Source organism: Mustela lutreola, chromosome 6, assembly GCF_030435805.1.
Source record: "Mustela lutreola isolate mMusLut2 chromosome 6, mMusLut2.pri, whole genome shotgun sequence".
Taxonomy (NCBI): domain Eukaryota; kingdom Metazoa; phylum Chordata; class Mammalia; order Carnivora; family Mustelidae; genus Mustela; species Mustela lutreola.
This window is the reverse complement of record NC_081295.1, coordinates 23,605,105-23,620,795: the sequence shown is the minus strand read 5'-3', so window position 1 is coordinate 23,620,795 and position 15,691 is coordinate 23,605,105. Positions and strand designations below refer to the sequence as shown.

General features: G+C 38.3%; 1 protein-coding gene across 4 annotated transcripts in view; it reads left to right on the top strand.

Annotated features, from left to right (window-relative positions):
- The window catches only part of AFG1L (AFG1 like ATPase), a 234,783-nt gene that overhangs the window by 67,712 nt on the left and 151,380 nt on the right, over nucleotides 1-15,691 (top strand). For all 4 annotated transcript variants that reach the window (XR_009354512.1, XM_059176936.1, XM_059176935.1 and 1 more), the window contains one exon: nucleotides 5,858-5,909. Coding sequence is in view for 3 of the 4 variants with exons in the window: in XM_059176936.1 (XP_059032919.1) it covers nucleotides 5,858-5,909 (52 nt within the window). In the remaining variant the exon portion in view is untranslated. The remainder of the gene's footprint in view (nucleotides 1-5,857; nucleotides 5,910-15,691) is intronic.

The window sequence follows — 15,691 nt, the reverse complement described above, 5'->3', positions numbered from 1 at the left end:
TTTTCTAAGAAGTAGGAGACACCTGCTGAAAGTGTTGGGGGGAAGTGTAAGATGGCTTGAAGAGGGCTGAGAGGGTTCCAGAGAACTGTTGTAGAAACAGAGTGAACTAACCAGTAAAACAGAATTATTGGCAATAGGAAGGGACTGTTAAGAGCATACACTCTGAAGGGCTTTTCAGACTTGTTTCAGCAATATTCTGAAGTCTGGGTGAACATGATAGGAAGGTTGATTTCTTAGTATGAGATTTTTCTTATTTTTAGCCATCCTTCCATCATTTATTTTTATTTTTTTTTTCTTTTATCTTCAGTCAATTTTTTTTTTTAATTTTTTATTTTTTATAAACATATATTTTTATCCCCAGGGGTACAGGTCTGTGAATCACCAGGTTTACACACTTCACAGCACTCACCAAATCACATACCCTCCCCAATGTCCATAATCCCACCCCCTTCTCCCAAACCCCCTCCCCCCGGCAACCCTCAGTTTGTTTTGTGAGATTAAGAGTCACTTATGGTTTGTCTCCCTCCCAATCCCATCTTGTTTCATTTATTTCTAATTTTATTATACTATAGTTGGAGTACACCATATTGACTATATCTGAAACGGTGCTACAAATGTATATTCTTTATGTGTTTGGTATAGTTTATTAAATAGAAAATAGTTTGAGTGCATATTAGTGTTGGGATCTTTGAGAGGGGTGTCTTATAGGGCGTGGTGTTTCTTTCTTTCTTTTTATGGTGCCTAGGTTTTGATGGGAACAGATATCAGTAAAACATGAAATTTGCAGTCTTCAGCATGAGTGAGTGGACCTTGTGATTAGTTACAGAGAGCTGGGCAGTGAGTGGGAACTCCCCTGTGCTCTGCCCTGCACCTGATAGATAAGGAAATGGCAGTTGTTGAGTTGATATGGCTTATCCAGGGCCACAAAGCTAATAAGTAGTAGAACCAGCATTTTTGCCCAAATCTTTTGAGTTTAGTTCCAGTGCTCTTCGGCTCTGTTTTGTACCAGTGGAGATAGGTGGTAGGTTACCACTACCTTCCAACATCATCTTTAAACTTACCATCTGCAAAGTCTATAATATAGTGTCATTGGATCCTTACCAAGAATCCATTAGAGACAGTGCTGTCATCCTAATTTACTAATTCCCAAAGATACAATTAACATAACAAATCTTTTTTTTAAAAAATATTTTATTTATTTATTTGACAGACAGAGATCACAAGTAGGCAGAGAGGCAGGCAGAGAGAGAGGAAAGAAGCTGGCTCCCTGCCGAGCAGAGAGCCCGATGCGGGGCTCGATCCCAGGACCCTGAGATCATGACCTGAGCTGAAGGCAGAGGCTTTAACCCACTGAGCCACCCAGGCGCCCCTAACATAACAAATCTTACAACTGTTCATTAAAGACACTTGTTCATGTTCAGAGTTTCAGGCCTTTGTCTTGCTTAAGTGTGTGCATTTTAAGGGTAGGGTGTGCATCAGAGTCCTGGCAGGAAACTGTTCACAGCAGATGTTTCAAATAAAGACTGAATCAGGATGACTACGTCATGGGCAGGGCAGGCCCAAGACAGCAGACAAGGGATAGAGGGGTAAAGAGGGAGCCTGGAGTGGGCTGGAGCTGTGGCGTGAGGCTTGATTGATGGTCCTGGAGGGATGCAGCTCTGCCAGAGACAGAGCACTGAGGCAGGGAGGCAACAGGAAGGAATGGCCCCATTTTTCCCTGCTCCCTCCCTTCCATCTCCCGCAAGTAATGTGTCCCAGGGCTGAGGCCATTTAGCAATCGGCCAGCTAGGTAGTCCTCTTGGGGTGCAGAGCAGGAGGGAGAAGACAGTGGGGGAGAAGCAAATGGAGAATGTCAACACTGAGGAATGATACCGGGTGGAGTTTTCTGAGGCCTGAGAACAAATATGAGAAATTAAAACATTAAGAAAGGAAGTTTAATGGAACTGAAAAATAGAGTAAATTGTGAGAAAATGTAAATTAGAAGCATGTAAATGATGTGGGTTCCTGTGTAAGTTAGTTATTTCGAAGAAAACTGTGAACTTTCCCTTCCCTGAATTCGCTACTATGAATACAGAATTTTAAAACTTCTTTAGGATCATGTTATAATCTTACTTGCCATTCAATTCTGATTTTCTCCCTTAAAATACAGATTTTTAAATCCCTTGACATAATTTAAATTATTTTTGGTAGACTGAAAATAAACTAGGAGAAAATTAGCTTACCTCTCGAAGTAAAAATACTTGGAGTATATATTCTTTTGGTTAATGGTATCTAACATGTTACAGTTATATAATTATAGTTATATAATTAGAAAATATATATGTAATATGTAGTATAATATATTTGCTAAAATGTTCCTTTCCAAGATAATTGAGCTAGAGTGGGTAAAACAGGAGATAGAACCAAATAATATTTTTTGGGACAGCATTGATTGAATTATCTCCGTGTCATCTTTATTTCTCAATCTTTGTTAAATTTTTGCCTTGAACTTCATTTATTTAGCATATATTGATGATATCATGTGAATAGTACTAGAGCAGACCCAGGACTCTTCTAACAAAATGTGCTGTGAAGAATTATGAATTGCTCTGACACTTCACAGAATACAGAATGTTGCTCTCAAAAGATTTCTAATACATAGAATGTACTTAGAGATTATGAGGTTCTATGCAAGTTTTCTAATTTGAACTGTTCTAAAATTATTTAAGAGCATAATGCTTTTTTTCTGGCAAGTTGAAAATAGAATAACCAGTGTACAAGAATGGCTCATATAAGATTTTTAAAACAAAACAAATTAAGAGGTTTTGGCAGGAGTAGAATCTGTTTTCCGTTGAGATTTAAGAATAGATGGAGAGTTAATGTGCAGAGGAACACAGGGAAGGCATCCAGCTGGCAGAATCAAAGCAAAGAAGATCCTTTTGCCTATACCATGGGGAAGGTTCTTCGGGAAAGGGCGTGTTGGAGTCAGGGCCTGGGTTCGCAGAGAAAGCTAAGAGGAGCAGGAAAGCTGGAGAGGTTTCTGAGATATGTTGGAGTGAGCCCACAGATTAAAAAAACAAAAGCATTATGAACTAGATTATATCATAGCCTTTGAGAATGTTCCCTGGCAAAATCCTGACTGCTCTGGTTTGTGCCAAGTGGCATAACTTTGGCTTCTTTCTGCTGTTACCCTCTCCGAATTCTCTCTGCCCTGGCTTACCTTGGCTTTTGCACAGGTGTCTAGGAGCTGTTGCAGAATTTGAAGGTTACTCTTCTAAGTGAACCAAAATTTAGGATGGTTATTTGGGTTAATAATAATATCAGGCAAAGAGAAGTTCCATTTTTTTTCTTCCTTGGAGTCCTCCATCCTCCTGTTTTTGGTCTAGACTTGATTGCTTTCTTGATTTGCTTGTGCCTCTGTGCTTCTAGATCAACCCTCCATCTTACCGGGGATTTCTTTCCAGGATCCTCTGTCTTACCTGGAGCCAAGGTGTTCCTATTTCTGTTGGGGAGGTATTTTTAATACCTTCTATGTATGGAATGCCAATTTTGCATTTTTGTACTTGATGGATAGATTAGATGGATTAGATTAGAAATCTTTGTCCCTCAAATCTTATTCAAGTCTTTATCTATTGTTTGTGACCTGTTCCCCTACCCCTTTGTCATCTTCCCCAAAGGCCACCTCAGATGTTTGTAGGATATTCTTTATATCCCTGGTATCTGAAATTTCAGGATTGTGACTTGGTATAGGTTTTATTTCCCTCCCTGTGCTGGGTCCTTACTCCTTTCTCCCAATCTAGAAATCAAGTCCTTCAGATTTGAGAAAAATCTTGGCATTATTTCTTAGATAACTTCCTCCTGGCCTTCTTCTTCTATTTTCTTTTTCTGGAATTCTCTTTTTTTGTCAGATATTGGACTTCCTGATGAAGTAATCCAGTAATATTCTTATATATTTCCATCTGTTACTGTTGCTATTTATTTGTTGTGTTTTTTTTTTTAAGACATTTCCTCAAGCTTATCTTTTAATCCTTTTTCTGGAATTTTATTTCTGCTACCATATTTTTTTTAAGATTTTTTAATTTTTAAGTAATCTCTGCAGTCAACATGGGGCTTGAACTCAAAACCCTGAGATCAAACGTCACATGCTGTGCTGACTGAGTCAGTCAGGCACCCCTCTGCTACCATATTTTAAATTTCAGAATGTTTTTTTGTTCTTGATGTTCCTTTTTCAAAATTGCATTTTGTTCTTGCTTTATAATTTTAATAGCTTCTTTTATTTTCCTCAGCATGTTAATTATATTGATTACAGTTTTATTTTTAAAAGATTTTATTTATTTATTTGAGAGAGAGAGAAAGAATGCTTGCACATGAGCGAGGGTGGGGAGAGGAGCAGAGGGAGAAGGACAAGCAGACTTTGCACTGAGTATGGAGCCCAATGTGGGACTTGATTCCGTGACCCTGAAATCATGACCTGAGCTGAAATCAAGAGTCGGTCCCCTAACCAACTAAGCCATCCAGGCACACCAGATTATGGTTTTATTTTGAAGTTTTCCTTTTGTTGTCTGTGTAGTCTCTATTTCCTCTGAGTTTTAAAAAAATATATATATTTATTTATATTATTTACCCTCACGCATATGTGAGGGTAAGAGTGGGGAGAGGCAGAGGGAGACGGAGAGAGAGACACTCAAGCAGAATCTCCATTGAGGGTGCAGCCCGTCTTGGGGCTTGATCTCATGACCTTGAGATCATAACCTGAGCTGAAACCAAGAGATGGATGGTTAACCAACTGAAGCACTCAGGTGCCCCTGTTTCCTTTGAGATTTTATCCCCTCTGTACCCTTGCTCTGGTCTCTAATTTTCATCTTGGACATTTTTCTTTTTCTTTCTTTTTTTTTTTTAAAGATTTTATTTATTTGACAGGCAGAGATCACAAGTAGGCAGAGAGGCAGGCAGAGAGAGAGGAAGAAGCAGGCTCCCTGCTGAGCAGAGAGCCCGATGTGGGGCAGGATCCCAGGACCCTGGGATCATGACCTGAGCCGAAGGCAGCGGCTTTAACCCACTGAGCCACCCAGGCGCCCCTTGGACATTTTTCTTTTGAAGTTTATATTGATTCTTATGTGTCAACTCATTTTAGAATCTTTGCAGATACTAACAAGCAAACTGAAGGTTCCATCTTTTTTTTTTTTTTTTAAAGATTTTATTTATTTATTTGACAGAGAGATCACAAGTACGCAGGGAGGCAGGCAGAGAGAGAGAGGGGGAAGCAGGCTCCCTGCCGAGCAGAGAGCCCAATGTGGAGCTCAATCCCAGGACCCTGAGATCATGACCCGAGCTTAAGGCAGAGGCTTAACCCACTGACCCACCCAGGCGCCCCTGAAGGTTCCATCTTAAGAGGTTGGTTGACTGGTGTGCTCTACCATAAGATGATCTAATAGAGACCAGTTATTTCTTTGGGAGAAATCCACACATAAGTACCTTCAGGTTTTTTTGTTTTTGTTTTGTTTTGTTTTCCAGGAGACGATTCAGTGTCTCTAGAAAAATTCTTCAGTTCTCTTGCTTGCTGGGAATGAGCGAGGAGGCTCTTACTGTTCGGGGAGCCCATTGAGGAAAGAGGGGGAAGATTACATAGTTACTAAATGATGTAGGGGATGTAAACTCAAGTTATGTGACTTCAGAGCCCTTGCTCTGGGCTGCTATGATTCTTACCTCCTATGTTAAAATGTAAGTTGGGCTTTGTAGCCTTTTACATCAAATATTTTGTACTTATTGTGTACAATAGCCCATTTTAGTTCTGTATCTGACAGTTAGGAACACTGTGTATATGATGATATTTAATTTTTTCCATGTTAGAGATTTATAATTTGTTCTTAATTTGCAGCTTTTTTCAAGGAGCAAACCTCCAAGGGGCCTGTATGTTTATGGAGATGTTGGTAAGTGTGTTAAAGTAAGTTTTGAGTGGTCCAAATAGGAGGTTCCTAGCTTTCATTCAGGGATATTTCTGTTTCCACCCTGCAGTCCACTACCAGCTAGGGAATAGGATGAGGCAAAGTAAAAGGGGGGGTGGGGAAGAAGGGGGTAGTTATCTTAGTTTTCATTTTTGCTTCTCACAGGGTGTGACAGTAGTTTAAAGCAAGATTACTTAGCGTGATAGAGTGCAGACATTGTTTAGTGTGTAAGCTGAGTTGATCTCAGGGAAGTGATCATCTATAAATAGGTTCTTAAATAAATCAGAATCTCATTGCTCAATTCTGTTTGACTCAGCTAATCCTTAAAAAAATAAGCTGTTCTTTTGTACTTTTTTTAAATTAGCATATAATGTATCATTAGCCCCAGGGGTACAGGTCTGTGTCTTTTTTACTTTTAATGTCCACTCATATTTTTACTCACAATTTAACCCTTGTCCTCAATTTAGTTATTATCTTTAGTTATTAGTGGATATTCTTAATGAATGAGTGGTTACGTTTCCTTGGTCTCCCACATCCATATATTGGGCACAAAGACTCACCTTTTCTTAGAAACCTTATGAGCTATTGCTTACTTTTTAGATTTTCCTAATGGGTCAATGTCTTGCTTCTTTTCCGATTTCATTCTTGGTGAAATTGTCTGTTTTTTTGGCGTGGATGTTTTGCCTTCAGTTTCCTTCCCTCTTAATTCTAAACCTCTCCATATTTACCCACCTTCTCTGACCTCATGACGGTAACTCTTACTTTATTTGGTCTTATTGCTTATCAATCAATTCTTTTATTTTCTTAGTCAAAATAGACATTTACATATAGCAAAATCAGTTTTGCTCCTCAGGTGATAAACCTCAGGCTCCCCTTACAGCCATAAAACCAATTTGCAACATGAGGAAGTTGTGGCAAAGGTTCTTAGTAAGAATTTCAGGACAAGAAAAACAATAGGAGCCTAGTAAGTCGTTACAGTGCCTTAAAGATCCAACTGTTTTTTCCTGGGTGCTCCCTCTTCTTAGTTGTTTTTGGATGCCTGTTTTATACTTACAGATTTAGCAAGTCTAATAAAAAGGATTGGTGAGCTCATAAACAAGTGAATGAGAGAGCTTGCCCCTTAAGATTCTTTATGTTCTTGGAGCTTACAGATTTGAAAACTGTCAAAGAAGCTCAAGCTGTTCTTTTACTTAGTTCATTGGCTAATTGGTATCTTTGAGAACAGCGCAGGCTTTCTTCTTATTTAGAAAGCAATTTATACCAGGTGCTTAAGCAGTTTTATGTGTCCACACCTTTGGGTACTGCTAGCAGCTCTCATTCTGTTGTCGTCTCCCATTCTTTGCCGCTTTGGAGAACATTTACTTCCTATACCTTCACTTTCATGTGTAGTCATTGCTAAAATCAACATCTTTGTTTCTCCTGTTACCTCAGCCACTTAACCATAAATGGAGATTGTTAGTAAAACACAACTTTCTACTTCTGCAAAAGGACTTAAAAAAAAAAACTCCCAATAATACCTCAAACTTATAAAAGTTATTAGATTTTAGTTTGGAAAATACAGCCATGTGCTAATAAGTTGAGGGGAGGTGTGATAGATGTAATTCAGCTGAGTGCTTGAAAGAATTAGAAAGGATATGGTAACATCTGTGGTTGTTCACAGAACTGGGCGTGTGGCAACCTTTGGTTAAGAATGTCTTTACAGTGCAGACAGGGGAAGAGAAAGGAATTGTACAGTAGGAAGGGAAGTGAACATTTTGATGACTGCACTCAGTTTACTTTAGAATACTTACAAAACAGGTAGTAGAAGAGGTCAGATTCTTATTTTGTGGGGGAGGAGGTGTTATCTCTCTGGGACAATACCCTCAGAATGTTCTCATAAGCTTGTTTGTGTTACGATTTTCCATTTTAGACTTGGGAAACAGGTGTTCAATATTGAAGACTACTCAATGGGAAAGATGTCTGTTCCGTAGTACCCCCTTCTGCTCCTTATTCTGTACTTGTCCTGGGCTCTGTCATGATGTCATGAGATCTGACTCAGATGGACCCTCAATCTAGGGAACCCCAATAGAGTTGATATGTAAACTGGAGGCATTATCATCAGTGATTCAACCTTGAAATGTTTTCATTAATAAAGTGCTTAGCGTGTCTCATGCAGAAGCCAAACACTGCAGTATGAGTGTTTTGTGGCTTCATTCTTATCCTATAGTTGGCTTTCTTCTCTTTTCTTTCTTAAGATTTTATTTATTTAGAGAGAGAGAGAGAAAAGGAGAGGGAGAGAACACGAACAGGGAAAGCAGCCCGCAGAGGGAGAAGCAGGCTACCCACGGAGCAAGGAGCCCAATGCAGGACTCGATCCAGCCACCCTGGGATCATGAACCAAAGGCAGATGTTTACTGACTGAGCCACCCAGGCCCCCCAGTGTGGTTGGCTTTCTTACACCTAGGTTCCAGCTCTTGACTAGCGGACTGCTGTGGTGATGGCAGGGTTACTGATGCCTCCTGTACATTTGGAGAGAATCAAAGTCCATTTTTGTTTATGAGTCCCTTTTCTGCTGCCTCCTGGTTAAATTCTGGGCTTGGGTGAGGGCGGACCCAATTGCTCCCCTGGTTAAAAAAAGAACAAAAAAACTTCTCTTGAGAAAAACAGACGGTTTTATTTAGGATACTATAGAGACCAAAGCAAAATTGTGAAGTAGATAAAATTCAGTGTTGATTTCTTCCTCACAGTTTTACAAAATCTGCCCTCATTCTTTTTCTTTTTTTTTTTTTTAGATTTTATTTATTTATTTGACAGACGTAGGCAGAGAGGCAGGCAGAGAGGGGAAGGGAAGCAGGCCTCCCACTGAGCAGAGAGCCTGACATCAGGCCTCTATCCCAGGACTCTGGATTCATGACATGAGCTGTAGGCAGAGGCCTCAACCCACTGAGCCACCCAGGCGCCCCGACATCTGCCCTCATTCTTGAGCTCACTTGACAAAGGTTATTGAGTATCTGCTGTGTGCCAGGCATTGTGTTGTTTCTGCGGATATAATGGTGAATAAAAGCAGACACAGCCTTTGCTTACCCAAAGCTTATAGATTCTTGCGATGGCTCTGAAATGTTTTTGAACATGACCCACAGTAAAAATATTTTTACATTCTGACCTAAATATGTATGTGTGTCTACGGGTGCACATATGCACACACACCCCTGAAAAATAATTTTATGAAAGAAAACTTACCTTTATATGTGATACATTTGGATATTTTCTATTCTGTTCTAGTCTGAAAAAACAATTCTGGTTGTAGAGACAGTTTGAAAAACACTGGTCTAGTGTCTCTAATATGCATTACTAAGTGTTGGCATGCTAGGTTTTGTTCCTGCTTTTCATCTTTTTGGGCCTTAGGATTTCTCATGCTGGACCTTCCACAGGGCACAGATTTCTCCTCTACCAGTTAAACTAAACTGCTTGGGCTCATATTATCCCAGGATCTGTCCTCTAGCTAAATGTCTGAACTACTTCTAAGCTGTTTCTATCTAAACTATTCTAAATTACTTGCTAAAATTTTAGTGGGTTCCATTAGTTGAGTAGGTTCCATCACTGATACATTTGCATATAAAAAGAGTCATCTAGTGGCACCGGTGTCGCTCAGCAGGTTAAGCATCTGCTTTCAGCTCTGGTCATGATCTCAGGGTTCCAGGATTGAGCTTTGTGTTGTGCTTCCTGCCCAGTGGGGAACCTGCTTCTCTATCTCCCTCTCCCTCTGCCCTCCCCCACCCCAATTGTGCTTGCTCTCTCTCTCTCAAATAATCTTTTTTTTTTTTTTTAAAGAGTTTTCTAAGACTTAGCATTTCACTGAAACTTGGTATATATGAAATGGGACGTAGTGATCAAGCTGACCACTTGGTGATTTGGGGCAGAGAAATCTTTTAGCGTCTCTGAAATCCACCACACACAGGCTCGTGCCTACCATACTAAATCTAATGGTGCTTAGTATAGCCACATTGAAAGAATTTTACATTTTAGAAGGATCTTTGTTACCTTTTTCTTTCCTTTTTTGGTAGTGTCATACACTTAACATTTCCCTCATATTCTCCCTAAACACTGTTTGGTGCAGAGGAAAGGTATATCTACTAGTCTCTGTTAGAAGTAGAAAAAAAAAGTAGGTATTGGTAGAAATAAGAGAAAGAGTGAATACAAAAGAAGTAGAAATTTAATTACATACCATTTTCACACTCTAAAAATTAACATTATTTTAAATTTCATTAAGTAGTTACTCAGATTTCTAATTATGTCATAATGTTTGTTTTTAATATGATATTAAGTCTTTAGTCTCTTTGTGTGTGTGTGATGTCATACCACAAAGATGCATCAGCAAAATTCACACTGTTACACACACACACACACACACATATATATATATACACACACAGACATACATATATAGACTAATTTGTCCTGTAGGATTTCCTACAACTTGGGCTTTGCTGATGCATTCTTGTGGTGTAATGTGTCTTTCAGCTCTGTCTTTTTCAAGATTGTTTTGGCTAGAATAGAATAGAATATGACTTTTGCTTTTCCACATATATTTTACAACTGTCGGGTTAATTTCCTTTAAAAAAAATCCTCCTGGGATTTTGATTGGGATTACATTCAATCTATAGATCAATTTGGAAAGAATTGATAACTTAAAATATTGATGTTTTTGATAAATACTGATTTAAAAAAAAAAAAAAAGATTAAGTCTCCCAATCTATGGGTATGGTATGTTTCTTCATTTTTAAAGATCTTTAATTTCTCTCAGTACTGTTTCATAGGTTGTAATGCAGAGTTCTGCCATATCTTTTGATAAATTTATTCCTGTGTTTTCTAATGCCACTGCAAATGGTATTATGTTTTAAAATTTTAATTTCCAACTCATTGCTGCTAGTAGTAAAATCAATTGATTTTTTTTGTGACCTTGCTATATTCAGTTATATACTCTAGTGGTTATTTGACAGATTTTTAGGAATTTTTATGTATACAGTCATGCTGTTGCAAATAAAGACAATTTTTCCTTTACAACGTGCATGTCCTCTGATTCTTTTTCTTGCTTTATTGCACTAACTAGGACTCCAGTTTAATGCTGAATACAAGTAGTTAGAATGAATATCCTTGCCTTGTGTGAAGTTTTAGGGTAGAAATGTTCAGTCTTTCATTAGTAAGTATGATGTTAATTGTAGGATTTAAAAAATATATATAAATTTTTCTTAATGTGGCAAAATAAATAACGTCAAATTTACCATTTTAGCCACTTTTACTTGTAAAGTTCAGTGGCACTAAGTACCTTGGCATTGTTTTGCAACCATCACACCTTCCATCTCCAGAACATTTTCATCTTCCCAGACTGAAACTCTGTACCTATAAGCAATAATTCCCCATTCCATATGCCCCTCCCTCCCAGGCCCTGGCAACCACCTTTTGATTTTCTGTCCTTGTAAATCTGACTACTCCAGGTATCTCATATATGGTGGAATCATATATTATTTAAATTTTTGTGTCTAGTTTATTTCACCTATTGTAGTTTCTTTGGGGTTCATTTATGTTGTAGAATTTGTCAGAATTCCATTACTTTTTAAGGCTGAATAGTATTCCAGCATATGCAACCAATTTTTAATCTATCCATCTGTTGATAGATGTTTGGGTTATTTTTATCTTTTGACTATTGTGAATAATACTGCTATATCTGTTTGAATCTGTGCTTTTAGTTCTTTTGTGCATATACCCAGAAGAGGAGTTGGTAGATCATGTGACCACTCTGTGTTTAATTTTTTGAGCAACTACTGTACTGTTTCCCACAGCAGCTGCACTATTTATATTCCCACCAGCAATGCACAAGGGTCCTCAATTTTCCACATCCTTACCAATATTTGTTATTTTCTTCTTAAAACAGTAATAGCCATCTAATGGATGTTGAAGCGGTAGCTCACTGAAGTTTTTGATGTGCATTTCTCAAATGATTATTGATGTTGAACATCTTTTCATTGTAGGTTTCTTCTTGTATTTGTCCTTTATGAGTTTGAGAAGTATGCTTCTTTTCCTAGTATGCTGAGAGATTTGATCACAAATGTGAGCTGGCTTTTGTCAAACATTTTTTCAAATGTGATGATTATATGGTTAATATATATATTGAATTTTATTTTGATAAGGAGTTATTTACATGCCAGCTTGATTCATTTAAAGTTGTTTTTTTCTTTGTTTTTTTTTTTTTTAAGTAGACTCCATATTCGGAATGGAGCCCAGTATGGGACTTGAACTCACGACCCTGGGGTCAAGACCTGAGCTGAGATATAGAGTAGTATGCTTAACATACTAAACCACCCAGGCACCCCTGAAGGATTATTATTATTATTTTTAAATAGAGATCACAAGTAGGCAGAAAGGCAGGCAGAGAGAGAGAGAGAGAGAGAGAGAGAGAGGAGAGGAGGAAGCAGGCTCCCCCCCTGAGCAGAGAGCCTGATGTGGGCCTCAATCCCAGGACCCTGGGATCATGATCTGAGCCGAAGGCAGAGGCTTTAACCCACTGAGCCACCCAGGTACCCCCTGAAGTATTTTTTTAATTGAAATTTTTATTGAGATAATTATAGATTCATACTTGTAAGAAATAATTTGGAGATATCTGTGTACACTTTACTCATTTCCCCTCAAAAGTAACATTTTGCAAAACTATAGTATAAATATCACAAACAGTTCACTTATCTTATTCAAATTTCTTGTTTTACTTGTACTCATTTATGTGTCTGTATTTAGTTCTGTACAATTTATCACGGGTGTAGGTTCATGTATTTACCGCCATAGTATTTACCAGTTCTCTCATCAGCATTCCCTCGTGTTGCTCATAATTTTGTAGCTGTACCTATTCACCCTCTTTTTTTTTTTTTTTTTTTAAAGATTTTATTTATTTATTTGAGAGAGAGACAGGGAGAGAGAGCATGAGTGAGGAGAAGGGCAGAGAGAGAAGCAGACTCCCCGTGGAGCTGGGAGCCCGATGCGGGACTCGATCCCGGGACTCCGAGATCATGACCTAAGCCGAAGGCAGTTGTCCAACCAACTGAGCCACCCAGGCGTCCCCCTATTCACCCTCTTTAAGTCCTGGCAACCATCGGTCTGTTCTCCATTTCTAAAATTCCGTCATTTCAAAAATGTTACATAAATGGAAAAGTACATAACCTGTTGAGATTTTTTTTTTCCCCACTCAGTGTAATTTCTTAGATCCAAGTTGTTGTATGAGTTTAGTATCTCTGGAAATTACTCATTTTAGTTTCCTGGTGTCCGTTCTTTACCTCACATCATAGAGTATCACCCCAACGTGAGCAACTAGTATTCAGCCAAAGACTTAAGAGTACCCACATGTTGATTTCTGGAGCTCTTCTTCATAGATAGCTTCCTCCTCCCTGGCACTTTGCTTTGCAAATTTCACTGGCATTAGACTCCCATAATTCTGACCTTTCATAACCCAAGTCTAGGTGTTTTCCTTGGAGTCCTGTGCAGCAGGAGTTCTGTGCAGCCATCTGGAGGGTGCCTCTAAGACCAAAGCTGTAGGGATACAGGGCTCATCTTGTTTTTTTCTCCTATCAGGGATCAGAGTCTTGTATTTTTATTTTCCAGTGTTTGAAAATATTAATTTCATGTATTTCATCCAGTTTTCTAGTTGTTTATATTGGATGGCAAGTCTGGGAACAGTTACCCTCACACAGTCTCTCAAAAGTTTTCATTTTCTTGATACACATTGCTAAGCTTTTCTTACTCCAAGGTGATACACATGTTCACACATTTTACCTTCTGGGTTTTTCATATTTTTTAGCACCTTTGATTCATCTGAATTTAATTTTGGTGTGAAATGTGAGGGTAGGAATCTAGTTGTTTTTTTTTTTTCAAATGGCTGGGCATTTGTCGTTAGCAATTATTTTTTTCATATACAGTTATGATATATCCTTTGGTCTGCTTAATTGCTTTAGTTGACTTAAAAAAAAATCCAGTATCATTCAAGTATAATTTCTCTAATTTCATAACACATTTTTATTGTGTAGTTAGTTTCTCTTCTTTTCCTCCTTGCCTTCCCCTCCTCGATTACTTGCTTATTCTTTTTTTTTAAAGTTTTTATTTATTTATTTGACAGAGAGAGATCACAAGCAGGCAGAGAGGCAGGCAGAGAGAGAGGAAGAAGCAGGCTCCCTGCTGAGCAGAGAGCCGGATGTGGGGCTCGATCCCAGGATCCTGAGATCATGACCTGAGCCGAAGGGCAGCGGCCCAACCACTGAGCCACCCAGGCGCCCCACTTGCTACTTATTCTTGATTTAGAGTATTTTTGGCTCTTTTAATTTTTTTATTTTAAGTTTTTTTTTTTTTTAAGATTTTATGTATTTGTGGGGAGAGGAGAGAGAGAGAGAGAGAGCAAGCACAAGCAGGGGAGTAGCAGGCAGAGGGAGGAGCAGGCTCTCTGCTGAGCAAGGAACCCAATGCAGGGCTCGATCCCAGGAGGTTGGGATCATGACCTGAGCCGAAGGCAGATGCTTAACTGACGGAGCCACCCAGGTGTCCCTTTTTTGAACACTTTTTAAAGAGGGGCGCCTGGGTGGCTCAGTGGGTTAAAGCCTCTGCCTTCGGCTCAGGTCATGATCTTAGGATCCTGGGATCGAGCCCCACATCGGGCTGTCTGCTCAGCACGAAGCCTGCTTCCTCCTCTCTCTCTCTGCCTGCCTCTCTGCCTACTTGTGATCTGTCAAATAAATAAATAAATAAAATCTTAAAAAAAAAAAAAAAAAGAAAATAGCCACTCAGGAGAATTTTTTAAAGTGTGGGTGCTTTTATTTTATTCAGATGTTAAGTACTTTATTTTTTAACAGTTAATTGTGGTTCTTAGATATCATGCAGTATCAAAACATACTGATCCACTTCATTTATTTTACTGGGTATATACTATTTTATTATATGAATGTTACTCAATTCACTTAATCAGTTGCTTATTGCTAGACTTTTATTTATTTATATTTTTAATCAGGAGATTGACTTTAGGATCATGTTGTTGAGTTATTTCTAAATTGATTTTGATTGGGATTGCACTGAGCTTTAAAATAATTTAGGGAGCAAAAATATCCTTACAGTATTGATTTTGGTTCTGAGTATTTTTAAATACTTGTCTACCTTTTGATTGACATTGCCAAACTGATTTCCAAAACAGTTGGTTTTATACGATCACCAGAAGTATATTAGAGTGTTTTCCTACATCTTCACCAACATAAAAATGGTATATCATGAGTATTTTTTACTTGTATTCCTTTTATTTCTGGTAGAATTAAACTTTTAAAAATGTGTTTAAAGCTATTTATATTTTTGTGTGATTTGACTACTCATGTGTTTTTGTACTTGATCATCTTTTTATCTTTCCCCTGTTAAATCTGTCCTGTTTGGTATTCTTTCAATTGTAGTGGCGGGGAAAAAAAGCTAGTTGAATTAGCTGAACCAGGGGAGAAATTTAATGGCTGGTTTAATTATGGAGTTGAATAGTGGTCCAATTCAGCTGTGGGCAGATCTGTATTTAATATATAAGTAATATTTTTAGAATCTCTCTCCCCTTCCCTCCATTTCCTTTTTCCTTCACCTTTTGGTTCTGCTTTTCATTCTCGTTCATAGTTTTGTCATTGGCTTCATTCTTGGTCCAGTTTTTTACTGTTTAGATTTCTGGAGTTTTCTAGGTTGCTCCTTTAAAAAGAGAAGAGAAGATTCTCATTTTCAGAATTCACATTAAC